Source organism: Microchirus variegatus (assembly GCF_963457635.1).
Source record: "Microchirus variegatus genome assembly, chromosome: 16".
NCBI classification, from domain to species: Eukaryota; Metazoa; Chordata; class Actinopteri; order Pleuronectiformes; family Soleidae; genus Microchirus; species Microchirus variegatus.
This window is the reverse complement of record NC_139817.1, coordinates 3029684-3054249: the sequence shown is the minus strand read 5'-3', so window position 1 is coordinate 3054249 and position 24566 is coordinate 3029684. Positions and strand designations below refer to the sequence as shown.

At 38.9% G+C, this 24566-nt stretch overlaps 1 protein-coding gene across 1 annotated transcript in view; it reads left to right on the top strand.

Moving 5' to 3' along the window:
* The window catches only part of pikfyve (phosphoinositide kinase, FYVE finger containing), a 33152-nt gene that overhangs the window by 6978 nt on the left and 1608 nt on the right, over positions 1 to 24566 (top strand). Inside the window, exons 5-43 of the mRNA XM_083903170.1 lie at positions 755 to 864; positions 1454 to 1625; positions 1736 to 1943; positions 2998 to 3024; positions 3227 to 3316; positions 4597 to 4753; positions 4838 to 4995; positions 5901 to 6012; positions 6130 to 6277; positions 8982 to 9146; positions 9235 to 9297; positions 9499 to 9628; positions 9925 to 10105; positions 10195 to 10269; positions 10368 to 10475; positions 10568 to 10708; positions 10935 to 11061; positions 12168 to 13075; positions 13820 to 14233; positions 14354 to 14454; positions 15167 to 15238; positions 15380 to 15551; positions 15668 to 15846; positions 15965 to 16078; positions 16696 to 16804; positions 16961 to 17115; positions 18204 to 18300; positions 18443 to 18500; positions 18588 to 18719; positions 19843 to 19963; positions 20079 to 20174; positions 21141 to 21221; positions 21761 to 21855; positions 21933 to 21989; positions 22376 to 22552; positions 22990 to 23093; positions 23184 to 23312; positions 23851 to 24112; positions 24191 to 24265. Coding sequence (XP_083759296.1) covers positions 755 to 864; positions 1454 to 1625; positions 1736 to 1943; positions 2998 to 3024; positions 3227 to 3316; positions 4597 to 4753; positions 4838 to 4995; positions 5901 to 6012; positions 6130 to 6277; positions 8982 to 9146; positions 9235 to 9297; positions 9499 to 9628; positions 9925 to 10105; positions 10195 to 10269; positions 10368 to 10475; positions 10568 to 10708; positions 10935 to 11061; positions 12168 to 13075; positions 13820 to 14233; positions 14354 to 14454; positions 15167 to 15238; positions 15380 to 15551; positions 15668 to 15846; positions 15965 to 16078; positions 16696 to 16804; positions 16961 to 17115; positions 18204 to 18300; positions 18443 to 18500; positions 18588 to 18719; positions 19843 to 19963; positions 20079 to 20174; positions 21141 to 21221; positions 21761 to 21855; positions 21933 to 21989; positions 22376 to 22552; positions 22990 to 23093; positions 23184 to 23312; positions 23851 to 24112; positions 24191 to 24265 — 5880 coding nt within the window. The remainder of the gene's footprint in view (positions 1 to 754; positions 865 to 1453; positions 1626 to 1735; positions 1944 to 2997; positions 3025 to 3226; positions 3317 to 4596; positions 4754 to 4837; positions 4996 to 5900; positions 6013 to 6129; positions 6278 to 8981; positions 9147 to 9234; positions 9298 to 9498; positions 9629 to 9924; positions 10106 to 10194; positions 10270 to 10367; positions 10476 to 10567; positions 10709 to 10934; positions 11062 to 12167; positions 13076 to 13819; positions 14234 to 14353; positions 14455 to 15166; positions 15239 to 15379; positions 15552 to 15667; positions 15847 to 15964; positions 16079 to 16695; positions 16805 to 16960; positions 17116 to 18203; positions 18301 to 18442; positions 18501 to 18587; positions 18720 to 19842; positions 19964 to 20078; positions 20175 to 21140; positions 21222 to 21760; positions 21856 to 21932; positions 21990 to 22375; positions 22553 to 22989; positions 23094 to 23183; positions 23313 to 23850; positions 24113 to 24190; positions 24266 to 24566) is intronic.

The window sequence follows — 24566 nt, the reverse complement described above, 5'->3', positions numbered from 1 at the left end:
TGTGTGTTGGTTCTTCTTTGGTTTGCCCTGATGTTTTTTTTAATTCAGATACTAATAACTGTAATTAGAGGTCGAGCGATTGTAGGGTTTTTTAACGGCCAGTAAAGGTAGCAGTCGCCATCTTGCCATACTTGCGGTTTTTAAGGTTACTCTGAATTTCTGAATTGGAAATTTGAACTAAGGGACTCGGAACATCACGGTTATTTTGCGTCACCACTAGCTTAGTACCTGGTACCTGGTACTTTTTTTAGGACGGTAACGGAAGGGTTAAACGGCTAAAACGATGAATCGGTCGACCTCTAACTGCAATCGATTTTGTTTCTAACAAAGTTTGCTCGACATATTTTAGCTTTCTTTATCGACTGCATCATGTTTCACTGATTTGTTATTGTGAATATTCAGCTGTTTATTGATGACGAGGTACATTAACAAATGTTTGTAAAGGGGTTACTGTGGTTTCTGTATTTGTAATATATTAAAAACAAGCATTAATAGAAGCAAATCTTTCCACGCTGGCGACTACTTCATCTAAAAAAGCTGTTTTGTTGTTTGCTGCTGTGTGTGTGTGTGTGATGGAATTTGCGAGGTTCCTTGAATGCACCTTTGAAGCTGCTCCTCTAACCTGAACACGCTGCAGAGTCCGTGGGAGTGATGTGAATTTAGCAGGCTCTTTGAATGCATATTTGACAGTTGGGGATGTGTTTAGTTTGTGGGAAAATAACAATAGTAACATTTCTTTTGTGTGTTTTTGTAGACGGCAGCAGGAAAGCCGACGCTCCTCTAAGCAATCATGACCCTCGCACGGCCGTGCAGCTCCGCACCGCTCTGAAGAGGCTGAAGGAAATCATGGAGGGAAAAAGCCAGGTATTTACACCCACCGAGTGTTTATACTGTATATATTGAATTAATCAGTTTCTAAATTATTTTAATTAGTCTTTTTCTGTAAGATTTAAAACCAATTTTCAGATTTTTCACCTTCTTAAATGTCAAATAACGGGGGGCATTTTTAATTTTCTGACATTTTATGGACCAAACCAATTGATTATTCAGTGAATCTTTAGATGCGGCTGTATCTGTATTTATGCTAAACATCTTGAAAGTCTCTGTGGATTTGGGTGGATTTAATCGTCGATTATTAATCGTTTTCGTGAATTTATCGAGTTTCTTTGCTCCGTAAAACAAAGAAATCATCAAAACTGATTCATTTTGTTTCAGAACAAAACACGATGTTTGAAATCATCATCATTTTGAACACCGATCAACATTTTCTGACACTTTATGACCAAATTACTCATCAGTCAATTATCATTTATGAAGCCTAACATTCAAATATATACGTCTACCTTCATTAACTGCAGACTCTGGGTCCTTCAAACCTCGATGACAAAACAAACCGGTCCAGTTTTCTGCAGTTTTCATCCATTTTTCATCCCCGCTGTTCCTCTCTCTGCAGGACAGTGACTTGAAGCAGTACTGGATGCCGGACAGTCAGTGTAAAGAGTGCTACGACTGCAACGAGAAGTTCACCACCTTCCGCCGCCGCCACCACTGTCGCCTGTGCGGCCAGATCTTCTGCAGCCGCTGCTGCAACCAGGAAATCCCCGGGAAGTTCATGGGCTACACGGGTACGACAAGACTCATTTAGCGCCTTGGTTTGTTTTGTTGTTTGAAAACGGCGTCATCGTTTGCCGCGGCTCCCGTCCCATCTATGTTTTTATTTTCGTATATATTCCAGGTGACCTGCGAGCCTGCACGTACTGCCGCAAGATCGCGCTGAGCTACGCCCACTCGGCCGACTCGGGCTGCATCGGCGAGGACCTGAGCGCGCTGTCGGACGCGCCCTGCTCCGTGTGCGTGCTGGAGCCCAGCGAGCCCCGGACGCCGGTGGGCGGGCGCAAGACCAGCAGGAACATCTTCCTGGAGGAGGACCTCACCTGGCAGAGGTGAACACACACACACACACACACAACTCATTCCTCCAAACCATAACCACAAACCAAAGCTGCACAGTCAGGCTTAGCGGCTGAATAATGTCAATTAAAGATGCTTTGTGAAAAAGAGATGATTCCAGATGATGTTTTTGTGTCAAATACTGACACAGAAATCCGTCTGACCTTGAGTTCTTTGGGTCCCCTAACAATCTTTTAGTCAAGAAGATTTATGTATATATGTTAATATAATATACCCTGTAAAATGGAATTATAATTCATTTTAGAGGTTTGGTATATGTGTATATATATGTATATTTAAATATATACATATATATGTGTGTGCATATGTATGTATATATGTATGTGTGTGTGTATATATGTGTATATATATATATATGTGTGTGTATATGTGTGTGTGTATATGTATATATATGTTTCCACTGATTTTGATGAGTATCAGACTATATAATATAACCTGTAAAATTGAATTTTAATTCATTTTAGAGGGTGTATACATAAAAATATATACATGTGTATGTATATGTATGTATATATGTATATACGTATGTATATGTATGTATATATGTATATACGTATATACATGTAAAACACATGCTTTGACTGCACTGAACCCTGTGACACTGACACCATGTTAAATATGATTTGACTCCATCTGCTTTCTCCCAGTCATTAAAACATAAAGAAAAACAGCTTATTGACTAATTATTATATATGTGGAGCCGGGTGTGAAACGGTGTGAATGGCAAAATCAAGATAAATATTGATTTCTAGCTTTTGATGTTTGTGATTAAGTCATTGATATCTTTGATTGTGATACAATTTTTTATTGTTCTATAATGATTCTTCTATTAATGACACTAATTGCTCTTTTTTGTCAAATGAATGAATTTGAATCACTTTATTTAACCAGATGAAATGAAGCTTGTGCATGCTTTGTAAAAAAAAAAAAAAACTCTTGTTTTGCAGCAATGTTTGCTTCTTTCTTGAAAAAAAAAAAAAAAAAAACAATTTTCTTCTCTTTCTCTCTCTGTCTCTGCTCGTGTAGAAAAACTCCTGTTGGGATGAGGAAGAAGTGAGTCTCGCTTAAATTGTTTTTTAAAGGCTAACGCACACTGTCTCTCTCGCTGTTGTTTGAGGAAAGGTTCCTCCTGCATGCTCACATTTAAATGACCATGGGGTGGGCACGTGTGTGTGTGTGTGTGTGTGTGTGGAGAGGTGAGAGCAGGAAGTACATGTCACTTACACTTCTGTATCTGTGTGTGTGTGTTTGTCAGTATGATTCACCAGGAGCCACAGAGCGGCGGCCTCGCGTCCAGACTGACCACGCTGCAGGAAGACCTCGGCAAATCACCGGGGAGGAAGAGGTCAGTCACTCGGTCATCTCGTCATTAAAGCCTTTTTTTTTAAAATTATCCTTGCTAGCGCAGTGCCCGCAGGAAGTGTGTATTCAACGTAAAGGCTAACATAAGACGAACACTGTGCAACCTCATTGGGCACAACGCAATTTTTTTTTTACATTTTCAATTAGCATTAGCGTAGCTAGCTGTTTCGAATCAAAAAAGTTTGCGTTGTGCCGAACGAGGTTGCACAGTGTTTGTATTGTGTTAGCCCTAATGCGCTAATGCTAATCGTAGCCTCGCTAGCTTACATTTAGAAGCAGGTTCGCCAAGTTAGCCGCAAAATAGCAGTCAGACGTGCTGCCTGGTGTAGCGTGATAAATCAGCGAAAGTGCAGGGTGATAAATCCGCGAAAATTAAAATCACTCAACTGTTTTACTCAATAATTCCTGCTGGGTTTTATATTTTGTATATATTGTATATTAATATTCTGTGCTGTTTCCTTCCCGGCTGATTGCTGAGAACCATAAAGTTTGTTTCCTCATTCCTGTTTCGTTGTCTCCACCACAGAGAAGTTGTGTTATTAGTCCTCCAGTTAGCAACTTCCTGTCAAAGAGTATCGGACGCTCTACCGTCAGACTAAATTTAATCCGGATCGGACCCAGATTATGGATTTTACATGGTTGAGCAACATCTTCACAGATCACGATTCATTTTGTCGCGTTAATGTGAGATCTTGATATCTATAAAGTTTTTAAATTAAAGTCTGATCGATGCCAGTTCTCCCACTCAGGCTGGAAAAAGCATTGCCGCATTTCTACCGCTAAAGCCAGAGGGCGCTGTTGCATAATTCTACCATTGACGTCGATTTCCGTCTTGTTTTGAAATTTCTTCGAGCAAACGTGGAGGGACTTTGACGGCAAAGAGATTTCTGAAGGCAGTGATTTTTGAGGAGTTTCTCGGCTTCTACCACATTATTGCTGATGACTTTGATGACATTGAACGTGCTCAACCAATCGATCGGGATTTACGGTTAAGACGTACGCTCGTAGACGACGAGGTCGACGGTAACGACGATGAGTTTGAAGGATTTGAAAGTGACTGGAAGATGGAGAATTCCCATCGTAATCGACGAAAAGCGTTTTTTCCGTGTTCCTATCTGCTACAGAGGCTGAGAAATCGATCATTTAGCAGAACCTCAGGTTTTAGAGGTCCTTTGTGAAATCACCCATCATTTTTCCAGGCGTTTTTTCCCCCAGGCGTTTCAGTTCCTTAATGGGTTAATCTGTAAATCTTCCCCCGCGCAGGTCTGCCAGCGTGACCAACCTGTCTCTGGACCGCTCCGGGTCGTCCATGGTGCCGTCGTACGACAGCTCCGTCAGTCCTCCGACCAGTCGGGCCACGTCGGGCTCCAAGAGCGGCACCAAACTGGACCACAGCGAGGAGGAGAGGAAGATCCTGCTGGTGCGTACGCCGCTCGTGTATCGTATTTTTGATCGCGGATGAGCAGAAAAACTTAACGTAAAACACAACATCCTTTCTCTAAAGGACTCCTCGCAGCTCAAGGACCTGTGGAAGAAAATCTGCAACAACAACACGGGCATGGAGTTCCAGGACCACAGGTACTGGCTCAGGACGTACCCCAACTGCATTGTGGGAAAGGAGTTGGTCAACTGGCTCCTGAGGAACGGCACCATCTCCACCAGGTTAGCGTCGCGCCACGTTCTCTCTCCTTTTTGTTTAACTCCAAAACGTTGTTATTGTTGTCGAGAGAGAAGTTCATGTTCATGTCAGGGTTCATGTTTATCTCAGTGACCTTTGACCCCCCCCCCCATTTTTTTGTTGATTTTGTAGAAAAAATAAAAGCACAGCACCCGAAGAATGGAATAGGAAAATTTATAAATTAGATAAATTAATTTGATGTTTTTAATAATTAAGACACGTTCCCTGATTTAAAGAAATCAATAAACATGAATTAATTTAAGTTTGTGTACATTTTCTGACCCTTTATTTTTGTCCAGCAGATTAAGTGAAAAATAATTAGCGGTTATTTTAGTGATCGTTTCATTAACAACCATCGGTCATATTTTCTAAATCGTTTACTAGCGTTTTCATTCACTATTTTGAGTGTTTTTAATTGTTTTTGGGACAATTTTTCTTTGCTCCACGTCAAGAAATCATCAAAGATCTATTCATTTTAATTTGTCTACAAAACAAGACGTCGTTATTCCATTTTTTGACCAACAAACCGCCCTATTAAAATAATTGGCGGCTGATTTAGTGATCGTTTAAAAACCACAACAACAACAACAAACGGAAAGTTCTTTATTTATTCAACTCTTGTTGAACTTGAACCACAGATAACTGTTGACGATTGACACCGACGTTCACTATCCTTTGGTAAATAGTAAAACCAGTAAAAACTAGGTCGATCGCTTATTATTATCACTTGCATTTACATGTTGCACATCTATGTATAGTGGGTCGTTATCAGGCTTTTGAACGTTTGAATCCGGCGTCAGAGCAGGGAAAAACATCTAGGAAGAAGGAACACTTTACCAAAAAAGTTTTCCCTTTATTCACTCGTCGTTAAACGTGCTCCTTCTCGCAGAGCTCAGGCCATCGCCATCGGCCAGGCGCTGGTGGACGGCCGCTGGCTGGATTGCGTCACCCACCACGACCAGCTGTTCAGGGACGAGTACGCTCTCTACCGGCCCCTCCAGGTGAGTTTTTATTTCATTTACGTTTCACAACGTTTGCCGTCGATCGACCGCCGCTGCCATCGATTCTTGTTCAGCGAAGGCGAAATGTTACTGACGGCGACGTCTTCTCGTACACAGAGCACAGAGTTCTCCGAGACGCCGTCTCCAGACAGCGACAGCGTCAACTCGCTGGAGGGACACTCGGAGCCGTCGTGGTTCAAAGACATCAAGTTTGACGACAGCGACACGGAGCAGCTCGCCGATGAGAGCGAGTACGCCATGCCCAGTATGTACATGATGTCATTCCTGTTGCTTTAAAGCTGTACTCTTGAGTTTTGTCATTGTTCTGCCTCATGTTTGGTTGTAAAAAAAAGTGTCTCGGAATGACTTGAAAGTGTACCCAGTAATAGTCAGCGTCGCCCTGAACAAGGATCCGTTGAAAATATTTGTATATCTATTAAGGAATAATTTTAATGAATTTTTGAAAATCAGGAAATGATCCATTTGCCCTGATACACTTTGACAGTGAGCTGAGTTTAATCTCAAAAACAAAAAGTATCTCGGAATGACTTGAAATTGTACACAGTAATGGTCAGTGTCGCCCTGAACAAGGATCCGTTGAAAATATTTGCATATCTCTTAAGGAATAATTTTAATGAATTTTTGAAAATCAGGAAATGATCCATTTGCCCTGATACACTTTGACAGTGAGCTAAGTTTAATCTCAAAAACAAAAAGTATCTCCAAATGACTTGAAATTATACACAGTAATGGTCAGTGTCGCCCTGAACAAGGATCCATTGACAATATTCGCATATCTCTTGAGGAATAATTTTAACGAATTTTTGAAAATCAGGAAATGATCCATTTGCCCTGATACACTTTGACAGTGAGCTGAGTTTAATCTCAAAAACAAAAAGTATCTCGGAATGACTTGAAAGTGTACACAGTAATGGACAGTGTCGCCCTGAACAAGGATCCGTTAAAATTATTCGCATATCTCTTAAGGAATAATTTTAATGAATTTTTGAAAATCAGGAAATTATCAGTTTTCCCTGATACACTTGGACAGTGAGCTGAGTTTAATCTCAAAAACAAAAAGTATCTCGGAATGACTTGAAATTGTACACAGTAATAGTCGGCATCGCCCTGAACAAGGATCTGTTGACAATATTCGCATATCTCTTAAGAAATAATTTTAATGAATTTTTGAAAATCAGGAAATTATCAGTTTGCCCTGATACATTTGGATAGTGAGCTGAGTTTAATCTCAAAAACAAAAAGTATCTCGGAATGACTTGAAATTATACACAGTAATGGCCAGTGTCGCCCTGAACAAGGATCCGTTGAAAATATTTGCATATCTCTTAAGGAATAATTTTAATGAATTTTTGAAAATCAGGAAATTATCCATTTTCCCTGATACACTTTGACAGTGAGCTGAGTTTAATCTCAAAAACAAAAAGTATCTCGGAATGACTTGAAATTGTACACAGTAATGGACAGTGTCGCCCTGAACAAGGATCCATTAAAAGTATTCGCATATCTCTTAAGGAATAATTTTAAGGAATTTTTGAAAATCAGGAAATTATCAGTTTGCCCTGATACACTTGGATAGTGAGCTGAGTTTAATCTCAAAAACAAAAAGTATCTCCAAATGACTTGAAATTGTACACAGTAATAGTCAGCGTCGCCCTGAACATGGATCCATTGAAAATATTTGCATATCTCTTAAGGAATAATTTTAATGAATTTTTGAAAATCAGGAAATTATCCATTTTCCCTGATACACTGACAGTGAGCTGAGTTAAATCTCAAAAACAAAAAGTATCTCGGAATGACTTGAAATTGTACACAGTAATGGTCAGCATCGTCCTGAACAAGGATCCGTAGAAAATATTTGCATATCTCTTAAGGAATATTTTTAATGATTTTTTGAAAATCAGGAAATTATCCATTTGCCCTGATACACTGACAGCTGAGTTTAATCTCAAAAACAAAAAGTATCTCCAAATGACTTGAAATTGTGCACAGTAATTGACAGTGTCACCCTGAACAAGGATCCGTTAAAATTATTCGCATATCTCTTAAGGAATAATTTTAATGAATTTTTGAAAATCAGGAAATTATCAGTTTGCCCTTATACACTTGGATAGTGAGCTGAGTTTAATCCAAAAAACAAAAAGTATCTCGGAATGACTTGAAATTGTACACAGTAATAGTCAGCGTCGCCCTGAACAAGGATCCGTTGAAAATATTTGCATATCTCTTAAGGAATAATTTTAATGAATTTTTGAAAATCAGGAAATGATCCATTTGCCCTGATACACTTTGACAGTGAGATGAGTTAAATCTCAAAAAAAAAAAGTATCTCCAAATGACTTGAAATTATACACAGTAATGGTCAGTGTCGCCCTGAACAAGGATCAGTTGACAATCTTCGCATATTTCTTAAGGAATAATTTTAATGAATTTTTGAAAATCAGGAAATGATTCATTTGCCCTGATACACTTTGACAGTGAGCTGAGTTTAATCTCAATAACAAAAAGTATCTCGGAATGACTTGAAATTGTACACAGTAATAGTCAGCGTCGCCCTGAACAAGGATCCGTTGAAAATATTCGCATATCTCTTAAGGAATAATTTCAATGAATTTTTGAAAATCAGGAAATGATCCATTTGCCCTGATACACTTTGACAGTGAGCTGAGTTTAGTCTCAAAAACAAAAAGTATCTCAGAATGACTTGAAATTCACCATCATAATAGTCGGCATCGCCCTGAACAAGGATCTGTAGAAAATATTTGCAAACCTCTTAAGGAATAATTTTAATGAATTGTTGAATTTCAGGAAATTATTAATTTGCCATCCATTTGAATCGTCAACTATTTTGATAATCGATTAATCGGTTTGAAGCTTTTTTTTTCATGATTAAAACAAGATTTCTGGTCTGTTTTAGCTTCTCAAATGTGAATATTAAATGTGTCCAGACTCGGCCAGCCCCAGCAAGAGGACGTCGGTCAGCAGCTTCCAGTCGGTGGTGGACAGCGACTCGGCCTCGTCCATCAACCTCAACATGGAGCAAAACAACGTCAACTTCCACATCAAGAAACAGTCCAAGTATCCGCACGTGCCTCCTTCTGCTGAGCAAAAAGGTAAATATCCTTACCACAGCGCCTCCTACTGACACTGACACATCACGTGTGTGGACAGTGAGTGAACAGAGTCTCTTTTCTCTTGTAGCTGAATATCTTTTGTCCGAGGACGGAGGACAGAACATTGTCATAAGCGATGCCTTCATTAAAGGTAGGAACTCCATATTTCCTGTTTGGTTTTAATTAGACATAAAAAAAAAAAAAACCCTGAAATTTATGTGGTAATATTTTCCTGAATTTCAAAATAAAAGTGTTATGGATATGGAGCGATGTATAGTTCACAATAAATCAGGTCTGAGACCTCTGTTCTAAGAGAATCTGTCTCGTCTTGACCCGATGTTTTTTCCCGCAGAGTCTCTGTTCAACCGCCGTGTCGAGGAAAAAGCCAAAGAGATGCTCTTCACGCCGTTGGGTTGGCACCACAGCTCTCTGGACCAGCTGAGAGAAGAGAACGGAGAGAAGAAGGCCATGGAGAGGCTTCTGTGAGTAACTTTTCTGACATCGTTAAATCGTTGTTTGGTCCACGTCAGACTCGTTAAAACCCCCCAAAAATATTTATTTTTTGGTACAAATTCAACCGTATATATGTATACCGTATGAATATGTATATGTATTTATATATATATATATGTATGTGTGTATGTATGTATATATACACGTATGTATGCATATATACATACATACACATATATACATACAAATCGGTTCAGTACTTGTGCTAACACTCCCCGCCCACGTGACCATAACAGGATAAACGTGTGTGTGTGTGTTTGTTCAGCTCGGCCAACCACAGCCACATGATGGCGCTGCTGCAGCAGCTGCTCTACAGCGAGTCGCTGTCGCTGTCGTGGCGGGACGTCATCGTCCCCGTGGTTCGCCAGGTCGTCCAGACGGTGAGGCCCGACGTCCGCAACTGCGACGACGACATGGACATCAGGCAGCTGGTGCACATCAAGAAGGTCGGGGGTTTACGTCGTTACGCATTCATTTAAAGACACTATACATATAATAAATGAGTTTTAACTGAGTTTTATCGTGTGTTTTTTAGATTCCTGGAGGTAAGAAGTTTGACTCCATGGTGGTGAACGGCTTCGTCTGCACTAAGAACATCGCCCACAAGAAGGTACGAGTCACTTTTACTTAATGTAGTGAAACCAAATGCGTCTTCCCCTGTAAAAAAAAAAAACCTAGATTCATATACTTCTGTTTACCTCTGTTCAGATGAACGCTTACATCAAGAACCCAAAGATCCTGCTGCTGAAGTGCTCCATCGAGTATCTGTACAGGGAGGAGACCAAGTTCACCTGCATCGACCCCATCGTCCTCCAGGTCAGTGAGCTCTCACACCGTCGCTGAACTTACTTAATTTTACTTAAATCGGTTTAACTCTTGATTTCTCTTTCTTCTTCTCTCTCCATCAGGAACGAGAGTTTTTGAAGAACTATGTGCAGCGCATCGTGGACGTCCGTCCGACCCTGGTGCTGGTGGAGAAGACGGTGTCTCGCATTGCTCAAGACATGCTGCTGGAGCACGGCATCACCCTGGTCATCAACGTCAAACCGGTGAGTGTCACTGTTAAGACGAAGAACGAAGGTCCACTTCTGAGAAGTTCTGGCCCTAGAAGTCGCTCAATATCACTTAAGTCTAAGTCTATATAAACATACATATACATACCATATTTATAGTCATTGTCGTTGTCTCTAACACATTTAAAGAAATGACATGAAATTGTAAAGTTACCCTAACCAGGGCTGTGTTACTGATCTCATATTTTCCTCGTTATTGCAGCAAGTCTTGGAAAGAGTGCGTCACATGACGCAGGGAGACCTGGTCATGTCCATGGATCAGCTTCTCACCAAACCTCGACTTGGAACGTGCCACAAGTTTTACATGCAGCCTTTCACTCTGGCCAACAGTAAGACCGACATCTGCACACTGAGCTCATACATGAGACCATATGATTCACAATATTACTGAGATTACTTCAAAATATGATTTCATAGAGAGTTTGTTCTTAAATATAAAGGGCAGGGGGTTTTATCTGCGTCATCTACCTCCAGTTTGTTAGTATTTATAATTATAGAATGTCTGTATTTTTGCACATTTTCGGAAAGTTTACAGACACAAATGAAACAAATGAACCTATGCTGCAAGTATTGCAAAAGGCTTTACTAACTTTATCAAAAAAACAACAAAAGAAATCATTAAAAAAATGCTGTAATGAAAAAAACATGTTTCAAAATTACCATTACATCACTGTCATTACCCCAAAGAAATGTTACAAAAGGTTTTTAATGTTACAAAAACCTGTTGCTAACATTACAGAATCATTGTGTGACAAAAATATGTTGCACAATTTTGTAATTTACAACAATATCTTAGTTTTGTTACAAAAACTTTACTGATGTTGCCAAAAATGTTCCAAAATACCGTAATGTAACAAACATGTTTCTAAATTGTTGTAATGTTACAAAGAACACATACTAACTTTACAAAAAACACCTACTAACTTTATAAGAAACATGTATTTCCAAAAACATGTATTAACTTTACAAAAAACGCGTACTAACTTTACAAAAAAACACATACTAACTTTACAAAAAAAACACATACTAACTTTAGAAAAAAACACATACTAATTTTACAAAAAACACACACTAACTTTACAAAAAGCATGTATTTAATTTACAAAAAACACATTAACTTTACAAAAATACTCGTACTAATCTTACAAAGAACATGTACTAACGTCACAGAAAACACACACAAAAAACGTTTTTTGCAAATTACTGTGATGTCACAAAAAAATTCACAATAACAAGTTATAAAATGTCACATAATTATTGAAGATATATAATCTCTAGGCTCCCCCTAGTGGTGTTTAAAAATAAATCACATGTTCAGCGTTTTGAAGTCGCTCACATTTTTACCCATTCCAGATAATTTCACTAACATCTTATTGTGTGTTTTTATTGCGATGTGGCCTCCTCACCCCCGTGCTTGTCCCGCTTGTCCTCCCAGACAACGTGAAGACTCTGATGTTCTTCGAGGGCTGTCCTCCGCACCTCGGCTGCTCCATCAAGCTGCGCGGCGCTTCGGAGTACGAGCTGGCGCGCGTGAAGGAGATCATCATGCTCATGGTGTGCGTGGCCTACCACTCCCAGCTGGAGATCTCGTTCCTCATGGACGAGTTCGCCATGCCGCCCAGTTTGTCCCAGAGCAGCTCCTTCCCCTGCCTGCTGGATGGCACGTCTGCAGAAGAAGAAGAAGACGAGGAGGAGGAGGAGGGGGACAAAGAAGAGATGAAGGAGGTGAACGGAGAGAGTCAGGAGAAGAACACAGGAACTGAAGACTCGTTAGTGGGAGGACAAACTGAGGAGGAAGGGCTCTTCATGGAAACTACGTCCACCAGCGATGAAAGGGACAGTCTCCCTGAAGCTCTGAAACACACCTCACCTCCTTCTTCTGGACACCCAGAGACAATGATGTCCACTCCATTTTCCAGTCCACCCGCACTCCCTCTCGCCGTCTCCCCTCCGTTTCTCATGGAGGACGACCAGGAGTTGACGCTCTCGGACACGCTCGTCCCAGCGTCTGAGGGGGAGACGAGAGACGAAGAGGAGGAGGAGGAGGAGGAGGTGGAAAGGGAGAGTCTGGTGAAGGAGGAGTCTCTGAGCATGGAGGACGAGGACGGCTCGCAGACGCCCACTCCGCGGCTCTTCTGCGATCCTCTCCAGGACGACACCGGGACGTTTGTGGCCGAGCAGGTGGCCTCGTTCGACGACCGTCTGAAGTCCATCTCCGTCGTCTTCAAGCAGGAGCTCAAAGACATCATCCTGTGCATTTCTCCCTTCATCACATTCAAAGAACCTTTCCTCCTCACGCCGCCGGGCAGGCACTGTCCCAGCAGGGATTATTTCCCCGAACAGGTGAGGAAGCTGTGTTGGCAACACCTGGTTATTATAATTAATGTAGCTTTGTCTTTTTCTTGTAATGATTCCCATTAGACTGTGGACTGACAGGTTTATGCTGCCCTCTACGGTTCAAAGTTCTTCATCACAGATTGAAGTTCTCCTTCATTATGTTATATTCCTTAATCCCTCTGGATTTTTCTTATGATCATTTCTGACGGGTACACCGAGAGGGGCCATGCTGTCCTCAACAGTTTTAAGGTCTTAATCACAGTTTCATGATCTCAAGTCCAAGTTCTTAATCTCAATTCCAAATTCTCAATTTCAAATTCTTAATCTCAATTCCAAGTTCTTAATCACATTTCCAAGTTCCCAATCTCAATTCAAAGTTCTTAATCTCAATTCCAAGTTCTTAATCTCAATTCCAAATTCATAATCTCAATTACAAGTTTGCAATCTCAAATCCAAGTTCTCAATTCACAGTTCTTAATCACAATTCCAAGTTCTTAATCTCAATTCCAAGTTGTTAATCACAATTCCAGGTTCTCAATCTCAATTCCAAGTTCTTAATCTCAATTCTAAATTCTTAATCTCATTTCCAAATTCTTAATCTCTATTCCAAGTTCTCAATCTCAATTCCAAGTTTTCAATCTCAATTCCAAGTTCTCAATCACAATTCCAAATTCTCAATTCCAAATTCTTAATCACAATCCCAAATTGTTAATCCCAGAGCTGGTGTTTTCCTTTGTCTCTCCTGCTCAGGTCTACTTGTCTCCTCTCCTGAACAAAGACCTAAAGGAACTTGACGGACGCAGGAAGCGGCAGCTCCTCAAAGACTCCGCCCCCTCCTCGCTGGTCCTGGGTCAGACCAACGGCACGGCTCCGCCGCGGCCCCTCGACGTCCTGCCCTGCCACAATCTGACCAGCACTCGCATCATAGAGCAGCTCACCAGCAGCCACGACCTGGCCAGGATGCTTGCCGACTACAGAGCCAAGGGAGGTCGCATCAGGCAGAGGGACAACTCCGACCCCTTCTGCGCCGCGGCCGCCGCCAGCGTCGCGGCATCCGTCAGCGCGCAGAGCCGCGGCGTGGAGTCGGCGTTCAGAGCTCCAGTGAAGGCCGACAGTGAAGAGGAGAAGCCGAGTAAACAGAACGATATGACGTGGGCGCCTAAGGTGAGCGGTCAAGGTCACAAAAGAGTTCTCCACAAAGATAGACAACAACGTCTTTGTTTTCTCATTTAAGGAGTAAAAATTAAAGTGTGTTTCGTTGTCGTTGTTGTCGTTTGTCCTCAGCTGGACTGTCTGAACCCCGTCAACCATCAGAGACTCTGCGTCCTCTTCAGCAGCTCGTCCGCCGAGTCCAACAACGCGCCCAACCCCTGCGTCAGCCCCTGGTAAACCCCTTATATACACATTTTTATGCTCCGTGCTCGATGAGCGACGCGGAGCATATAGCGTTCGCACCGTTCCGTCCGTCCGGAGTAAAATGAATACCTTCCTGTGCGAGTACATCCTTCACATTTTGCAGTTTAGTGGGTGAATATCTCCAGCGGTTTTTTTCGTTTTGTCCAAAAACCTTTTTTGGAATTTTTTGTGAATTTTTACGTGGTTTTTTTGCGGGGAAATGTGAGAAATGTGTAAACGACACTTTACAAATATTCGACATATTGATGTCAAACTGGCACTGTCCATGCCTCTTACAAGTATCTTGGACAAGTTCGAAGATGGGTGACCTTGACGTACTTTCCAATGTCACAGCTGCACTTGGAACTTGGAAAATAGCCAAAAACCGGCACTTTTCAAGCTTGTCAACGCCATAACTTGACAAATATTTATTGTATTGCTGCCAAACTGGCACTGTGGATGCCTCTTACAAGTATCTTGAACAAGTTCGATGATGGGTGACCTTGACGTACTTTCCAAGGTCACCGCTGCACACCACATGTCCAAAGTGGCCTTCATTGCCTATGCAAATTTTGCTTTAAAATTGGCATAAAAATGTGGGCGCATGGACTCAGCGCGGAGCATTAGTAGTCGTCGACTATCACCACTCTAGTTTAATGATAAAGTACTACTACTAGCAATATGGCTTTTTACTGTCAACAGGATCGTGACGATGGAGTTCTACGGCAAGAATGACCTCTCTCTCGGCGTATTCCTTGAACGATATTGCTTCAGGTAAAACGACTTTAAAATCTATCTTTTCGCAATTGTTATATTATGAAAAAAACGACTGAATTAACGAGGGAAAAACAGGAGAAACAAACAGTCAGAGTGGAACGATTCATGTGTTTATTCCCACTCCCCCCCCCTCAACAGGCCGTCTTACCAGTGCCCCAGCATGTTCTGCGAAACTCCCATGGTGCACCACGCCCGGCGCTTCGTGCACGGCAGCGGCTGCGTGCAGATCGTGCTGAAGGAGCTGGACTCTCCCGTGCCCGGGTACCAGCACACCATCCTCAACTACTCGTGGTGTCGCATCTGCAAACAGGTCAGTGATCACCGATCTAATCAGTGCACACGTGTGTATCTGTTTGATGTTATTTATTGATCCAGGTGCAAAAAAAAAAAAACAACACCAGCAATAAAGGACGTATTATTTACCAGGTGACACCAGTGGTGCCGCTGTCCAACGACTCGTGGTCCATGTCTTTCGCCAAATACCTGGAGCTGCGCTTCTACGGACACCAGTACACCAGGCGCGCCAACGCCGAGCCCTGCGGACACTCCATCCACAAAGACTACCACCAGTACTTCTCCTACAACCAGATGGTGGCTTCCTTCAGGTCAGGGTCTCAGTCTGTCCTTTACATGTATTCTGTTATTTTATATTTCAATGCCTTGTAGTAGCCAATAAAAATAAGTTGTTTTAGTTAAGTTTTTTCCCCTGTTTTCCTTTTCCAGCTACACGTCAGTGAGGCTGCTGGAGATTTGTCTTCCTCGTCCCAAGATCTTCATCAGGAACCAGGGACCGTCCAAGACCAACCTGCAGCAGGACGTCAAGGACTTCTCCCAAAAGTACATTTTATTTTTTAAAACTGTGACATTAGCTCGTCTGCATTCACACAAAAACGCCACAGAACTCCAGGAAACACTGAACTTTGGTCTGTTTTTTTCCTGTTTGGCTTCTTTAAAGAACAGAGAAAGTCATCATTCTTGATTATATTGAGATATTTATATTTTTGATTCTGATTTGCAGGATTCTCTCAACCTTTAAGTTCAGATTTATGTCTTTTATTTAATTTGAATTCCTTTATCAGTTCAAAATCACATCAGGTGTTGGAAACTGTTGTAGTTTATAACTCTATTTGGTTCATTGCTGTCAACAAATCATTTTCGTTGTCAAATAATCAGCTTTTTCTCTATGTATTGTTTTTAAAAACTAAACCGATTCAGCTGCAATTTTGTCATTAGATGGAATTAAAATGACTGTGTTACGTCCAACAATACTACGTTTTTATTGACGATTAAGTTCAGATCATCAACTCTTTTGCACCTCGGCCCATTTTCAAACAAACAAACCACAGTGGATATGTAACAGAGGCTGCTGAGGGACAAGAAGAAGTAAATAAATGATTAAAAGCGGGTTACGTTTGTCCTGTAAAGTGCTAACTGTTATGTCTGCTCGTCCTCAGAGTGACGCAGGTTTACTTGGCCATCGACGACCGCCTCACGTCCCTGAAGACAGACACCTTCAGTAAGACGCGAGAGGAGAAGATGGAGGACCTGTTTGCTCAGAAAGACGTAGGTTCATCGTTTGCTCCACTGGTTGATGATGATGATGATGCTGTTGTTGTTGTTGTTGTTGTTGTTGTCGTTGTCGTTGTTGTTGTTGTTGTTGTTGTTGTTGTCGTTGTCGTTGTCGTTAAGCTACATAATACAGTTTGTGTCCGTGTGCAGATGGAAGAGCACGAGCTGCGCAGCTGGATCGAGAAGCTCCAGGCTCGTCTGCAGGTCTGCGGCGTGGACTCTCCTCAGCAGCTGCAGGTCGTCCTGGAGTCGCTGGTGATGAAGAAGCAGGGTCTGTGTGAGATGCTGCAGTCCTGGAACAGCAGGTCAGAGAAGAAACTTTATTCAAATTTGCTCTAAAACGGATTATCAGGTATCGGCAAATGCACTAAGATCCCAAAAAAACTCCAAATATACATCGACAAAAAGTCCAGTATTCTTTATCCTCAGAAGAAACGACCAGTCATGATTTCCCTGTTCTTATGTCTGAACTCAAGATCAAATCTGGGTCAATATGTTTTTAAACTCAAATTAAAAAATGTAAATTACATTTTTTAAATTAAATGTTTGAAATTACATTTTAAATAAAAATTTGAAATTACATTTTAAATAAAAATTTGAAATTACATTTTAAATAAAAATTTGAAATTACATTTTAAATTAAAATTTGAAATTTTTTAAAATTAAAATTTGAAATTTTTTAAAATTAAAATTTGAAATTTTTTGAAATTAAAATTTGAAATTTTTTGAAATTAAAATTTGAAATTTTTTGAAATTAAAATTTGAAATTTTTTGAAATTAAAATTTGACATTTTTTGAAATTAAAATTTGAAATTTTGTAATTAAATTTTGAAATTTTGAATAAAATTTTTGAAATAAAATTTGATATTTAAATTTGAAATTAAATCATATTAAATGAAACATTTATTATACAAAATAACATTTTTATAACATATTTTCAAAATTTACTGATGTGATGATGGCGTTTTTGGTCACATGGTCTGCAACTACGAATCCCAGACTATTTAGATTTTTCAGCTTCTTAAATAAATTTTCTGGTTTCTTTGCCTCCATATAACAAATACATCAATTTAAACTAAATAATTTCATCATTATGTCAAGATTTCAGGAAACTCTGATATAATATTTGACATTTTCTGACATTTTACACACCAAAAAAACTAATCAGATTAAAGTTTACAAATATGACGTTATCGTGTCCTTATTTCTGTCCCATTTGTATGAACGTGATATCTACAGAATGCCTCTTTTGTCCAATTTCACAATCACAATTTTAGTTTTTATAGATATTTTTTTATGAGGATCGAATTCCGATTCGCATTTTGAAAATCTAAACGGAAAATAAATCACATAAAATCAGATTTTCAGCCATTTCTTCTTCTTCCCCTCCCAGGCTGCAGGACTTATTCCAGCAGGAGAAAGGCAGGAAGCGTCTGTCTGTCCCTCCCAGCCCGGGCAGACACAGACAGACGGCGGCTGATGACAGCAAGGTCGGTCGCCACTCACTTTTTACCTCTTTGAGATTAAGAAAACAGACATGATCTGACACCTGTAACCTCATACATACACTCAAATTCATATTAAATGTCTTTACAATGACGTCATTGCTGTTTATATCTGTTTATTCCTCAGGGCGCCCTGGACTCCTCCCCTCGTAATCCCTCTCCTGTCGTACAGAACGGTGAAAAAGGTCAGTTTTCAGACTGAATCTGATTCGAAAGCCTAACTGTGATTATGACAGCACATTGTGATAAATGTGTGTGTTTGTCCCTGACAGAGGACCGTCTCCTCAGCGCCATGACGTCGGTGTCCTCCTCGTCCCTGCTGCCGTCACCAGGAGACCCCGGCGCTGAGCCCTTTACTTCCGGTCCGTCCTTCACCGAGCAGGACTCTCTGAGCATCCCGGAAGGTAGAAGATCAAACTGTGTCTCACAGAGGTGTCACCATCTTCTTTTGTGAATGGAATATCGACCCAAACTGCGTCACCGATTTCAGGATTAACCGCGATTAACCATGCCAGAAGGGTCGTAGCCGTTGAGTTTAAACCATGGTGTGAAAAAGCGAAGACGTAACTACTACAACTCTTCTGTCCTCAAAACTAGAGCTACAGATATGTTTGTAGCATCAGACGTGACCTTTATTCAGTGGAAAATTGAAATGTAAAAATTTGAATTAAAAATTTAAATACAAACATTTTTATGTAAAAAATTTTATTCAAAATTTAAATGCAAAAAATGTTATGTAAAAATTTGAATTCAAAATTTAAATGCAACATTTTTTATGTAAAAATTAGAATTCAAAATTTAAATGCAAAAATTTGAATTCAAAATTTCAATGCAAAAATTTGAATTCAAAATTTAAATGCAAAAATTTCAATGTATTTTTTTTATTTAAAACTCTAAATTTCAATGTATTTTTTTTATTTAAAATTCAAAATTTCAATGTAAAAATTTGAATTCAAAATTTAAATGTAAAATTTGAATTCAAAATTTAAATGTAAAATTTGAATTCAAAATTTCAATGTAAAAATTTGAATTCAAAATCTTTTTTTTTTTTTTAAATTCAAATTCCAAATTTCAATGTAAAAAAAAAAAATTTTTATGAAACATTTTTAATTCAAAATTTAAATGTCAATTATTTTATTTTAAATTTTAAATTTCAATGTAAAAATTTCAATTTTAAATTTAAAATGTCAAATTAATGAACTGGAACCACTCTATGGAAAGCCGAGCAGGTTTGGAGGTCATTTTGTGATTGCTACATGACTCTCTATCAATCTAATCTTTATTTTTTTTTTTACACTTTTGTAATTAACTGGTTATTTGTTACATTCATGTTGTTAATAAATGATTTAAATTTGACAATAAGGTCTTAGTGTGTGGGACATTATATCACACATGACACCGTATAGAGCAAATGGAATAAGTTATCATGACTTAAAACCCATGATTGTAGACTAAACTTGAAAACAAAAGATGTAGAATCAAGTTTTTCTCTTATTGTATGTCCGTGTTGTGTTGCTTTGTGCGCAGATGTTTTTGACGGACACTTGCTGGGCTCCACTGACAGTCAGGTGAAGGAGAAATCCACCATGAAGGCCATCCTCGCCAACTTCCTGCCCGGCAACAGCTACAACCCCATCCCCTTCCCGTTGTGAGCGCCGCTCTCTCTTTATTACTCTCTCTGTTACAGTTTTGAAGCTCAAAATGAATGCATAATGCCTAAATAATAATATATGTACTTAATATTTTGGGACGTTTGTTGACAGCGATCCGGACAAACACTACCTGATGTACGAGCACGAGCGAGTTCCCATCGCTGTGTGTGAGAAAGAGCCGAGCTCCATCATCGCCTTCGCTCTCAGGTAAGTGTTTTTATCTTTTGTTAAAATAATTCTTCTTTTGTAAACATTCAAACGTTGTTTTTGGGGAATAAAAATAAACAGAATATCTTTTCTGAAATCTCCTCATAGCTGTGGAAACGCCACACACTAAACCAGAGAACAGATTTCACTGTGAATAATCTATAAAACTGTCTCTATTTGTCAATTAATGAAGCACAACAATACAAAACTTTAGCGTTTTCTGTGTTTTTACATAATCAGTTAATCTGTAGATTATTTTCTAGGTTAATTAATTAGTTTTTCGCTCCATAGAGAGTCGCAAAATTAGGAAACATGTTCAATCCAAGAGGAAATTGACTTAATTTCCCCTTAAAAAGTCATTTAAAATGTTTTTTTCACCAGTTTTAGAGCTTATTACTTTCAGAACTGATGAATTGATTAGTTGTTTGGTCCAAAAAATGTCAGAAAATGTTGTAAATGACGAAAATGATTCAGTTTTAGTGATTTTCTTTGTTAATAAGCAGCAAATAAACCAGACAATATTCACATTTAATCTCTTTACATAAACCCCCAGAATTTTTCTGTCCTCGTCCTCAAAACTAGAGCTACAGATGTTTGTAGCATCAGTCATGTGACCTTTATTCAGTGGAACATTTTAAATTTGAATTCAAAATTTCAATGTGAAAATTTGAATTCAAAATTTCAATGTGAAAATTTGAATTCAAAATTTCAATGTAATTTTTTTTATTTAAAATTCAAAATTTCAATGTAAAAATTCCTATTTTAAATTTAAATGTAAAAATTTTAAATATTAAATGTAAAATCAATGTACTGGAACCACACTACGGAAAGCTGAGCAAGTCAATAAGCAATTATTTTCAGAATTGATGAATTGATTAGTTGTTTGGTCCAAAAAATGTCAGAAAATGTTGGAAATGACCAAAACGATTCAGTACGTTGATGTTCTCGTGTCTCTTATCGTTTCAGTTGTAAAGAATATAAAACGGCGCTGGACGATTTATCCAAGGTGTCGAACGTTGGTGGAGAAGAGACGCCACAGGTCGTCAGGTACAAGGATTCTGATTCTGTCTCTGCTTGTGATATTTAACAACAATCTCAACAAATAATATAGTTATTCAACACAAAAATACACGACTGCTTCAAAGCAAACTGTTGAAATGTCTGCAACTGAAAAGTACAAATTTTATATTTGAAAACCTACATTTCACTGTAAAAACAACGTGACTTGTTTATTTGTTGTTTTTTTTGCAAAGAGATTAAAGGGATTATACGTTTAAAAAAATGAAAGTCAGTCATACATTGGTATCAGTTTTATCTTCGCATCACTTCAAATTTAAGGCATTTGTGAGGCAATAATTAATGTTTAAAATAAAATCTGAGAGTTTGGAAACAAAAAAGTGCTATAGTAATCCCTAATTTCAAATATTGTGTTTAAAAGTATAAAATTGAACTCTAAAAATAACTCAAATATTACATAAATTTAAATAAATATTTGAAATATTTTTTTAACTACTTTTCTGTGTTTTTAAGAAAAGATTTAAGCAGGAATAGTTAATAAAAAAAATCCTCGTTTTTTTTCTCTGTAGTGCTGAGAGTCGAGCGAAGAGCAGCCCGGCCAGACCCAACGAGTCGATCTCGTCACTGCCGAGCCGCAGCAGCCTCGACACTGATCCACTCCTGAGTGAGTTCTCTTCTCTTCAAATCTAATCTAATCTCATGGATTAATCGCTGTGAATGATAATCTCGTCTCTGCTTCAGATTCAGACCCGAGCGACAAACAGAAGAAACAGACTCTGAATCCACACATCGAACTCCGTAAGAGCATTTTTTTAATTCTATTTATATGTTTTTATTTTTCATTTTTATTCAAACGTCTCCTGCAGAAATCACATTTGGAAGAGATTATTTTCTGTGCTGTGCTGAAAATAGGTGGATTAAAAAAATCAAGCCAAAGGATGATAAAATGCTTGTTTTATATTTTAAAATTAGATTATAAAGGCGTTAATTCATCTAAATTGGAATATTTACCAACCTTTAATTTGCAGGATTATTGAAATCAACTAAATGTTGATTTTAAAACTAAATAAATACCAAGAAAAACAACAAAAACAACACTGGAAGCGATTTGAGACTGTATTGATACCGTCGTAGAAATCCAACTTCCTGTTTTCCCCTCTTCTTCTCACGTTAAAACCTCGCAGAGTTCTCCGACGCCAACGCCAAGTTCTACTGCCGCATCTACTACGCCGAGGAGTTCCACAAGATGAGGGAGGAGATCATGGAGAGCAGCGAGGACGACTTCGTCCGCTCGCTCTCGCACTGCGTCAACTGGCAGGCGAGAGGCGGCAAATCTGGAGCCGTGTTCTACGCCACAGAAGGTCAGTGTTGCTAACCGCGCCGCTAACCGCGCCGTTAACCGCGGTTTACATGTGAAGGGAATTCATCACGCACGTTTGGATTTAAATGGACGCGTTAACATCATTAATGACATTTACGAAGCGAAAAAAACAGTTTTAAAGCTAATCTGAGAGGCTGTAAACTAAATATTTTAAATATACAGTTTCTAAGATGTTTACATTTAACTGTTTCTCAGACGAATATAGGAGAAAAAAAGTCAATTTATGATATTTATAAAGCAATAAGGACTGATTTAAATAAAAACTGAGAGGCTGTAAAATTGCACTTTCAACAAGTACAAAAAGATCCAAAATCCAGTTTGTCAGACTCCAGAAATTCAGTGTGTTACGTATTACAATAATAATAATAATAGTAATAATAAAGTAAAGGTCTCCTCTCCTCTGCGTCTGTGTTAAAGACGACCGCTTCATCCTGAAGCAGATGCCCAGACTGGAGGTCCAGTCCTTCCTGGACTTTGCTCCTCACTACTTCACCTACATCACAGGAGCCGTGCAGCAGAAGGTACGTGATTGTCCTTTAAATAGAAACTCTTTAAATGTTTTTTTTTGTTTATCTGGAAATAACTTTGAATATTTTCCGTTCTCCGTGCAGCGTCCGACGGCGCTGGCCAAGATCCTGGGCGTTTACCGCATCGGCTACAAGAACTCCCAGAACAACACGGAGAAGAAGCTGGACCTGCTCGTCATGGAAAACCTCTTTTACGGACGCAAGATGGCGCAGGTGAGACGCCGTTACCCACAATGCAACACGACCGACATCTGACATTTAGGTTCATGGTAATACAAGAGAGAAAAAAGGTTAATATTAAAAAAAACTCAAGAGAAATGTGAATGACGACAAAATAAATCTAATTAATTAAATATTTATTAATTAATTATTTAATTAATTATTTAATTAAACGTTTCATTATTAATTGACTTATTAAATATTTAATTCATTCATTCATTAAATAATTAAATATTTAATTATTAATTATCTAATAAATTATTAATTAACTTATTAAATATGTCATTATTAATTAACTTATTAAATATGTCATTAATTATTTATTTAATTATTAATTAACTTATTAAATATTTAATTATTAATTAACTAAATTGTTAATTCATTCATTCATTATGTAATGATTAATTCTTTAATTATTAATTATTTAATTATTATCGTCGTAAAAAAATGATATCGTTGGACACGATTATAGAAGAGTTCATATTTGACTTTTATTTTGAAAAAAGCCACCACTCGCCTGTGTGTCTTTTAGGTGTTTGACCTGAAGGGGTCGCTGAGGAACCGCAACGTGAAGACGGAGTCGGGGAAGGAGAGCTGCGAGGTGGTTCTCCTGGACGAGAACCTGCTCAAGCTCATCCACGACAACCCGCTCTACATCCGCTCGCACTGCAAGGCCATCCTGAGGGCGGCCATTCACAGCGACGCCTACTTCCTGTCCAGCCACCTCATCATCGACTACTCGCTGCTGGTGGGGCGCGACGACGCCACCGACCAGCTGGTGGTCGGGATCATCGGTGAGGAGATTTAAACTAAAACGGTGGTTGTTTTCCTGTTTACTGCAGTTTAAATAATCTGTAATAATTCTGTTTCAGATTATATCCGGACGTTTACCTGGGACAAGAGACTGGAGATGGTCGTCAAATCCACTGGAATTCTGGGAGGTCAAGGTAAGACTTCACTTCCTGTGTTTTAAATTATTATTTATAATCGTAAATGAGACGTCGACCTGTAAACACAGGCATTTGTTTTCAAAGTAAAATGCCGTAACGATTCTTCAGTTCATTAATTGATTACTAAATCAATTGTTTTTAAATAAATTAACTATTTTTAGTCATCGATTAATCAAGTTTGTTTGTTATATATAATTACAAACAGGGAGGGCCAATATTTAAAAAAATATATATTTTTTGTATTTTACTGTGAAAAAAGATCTCTGAAAGATATGAAGTCATAAAAAAACACAGATTG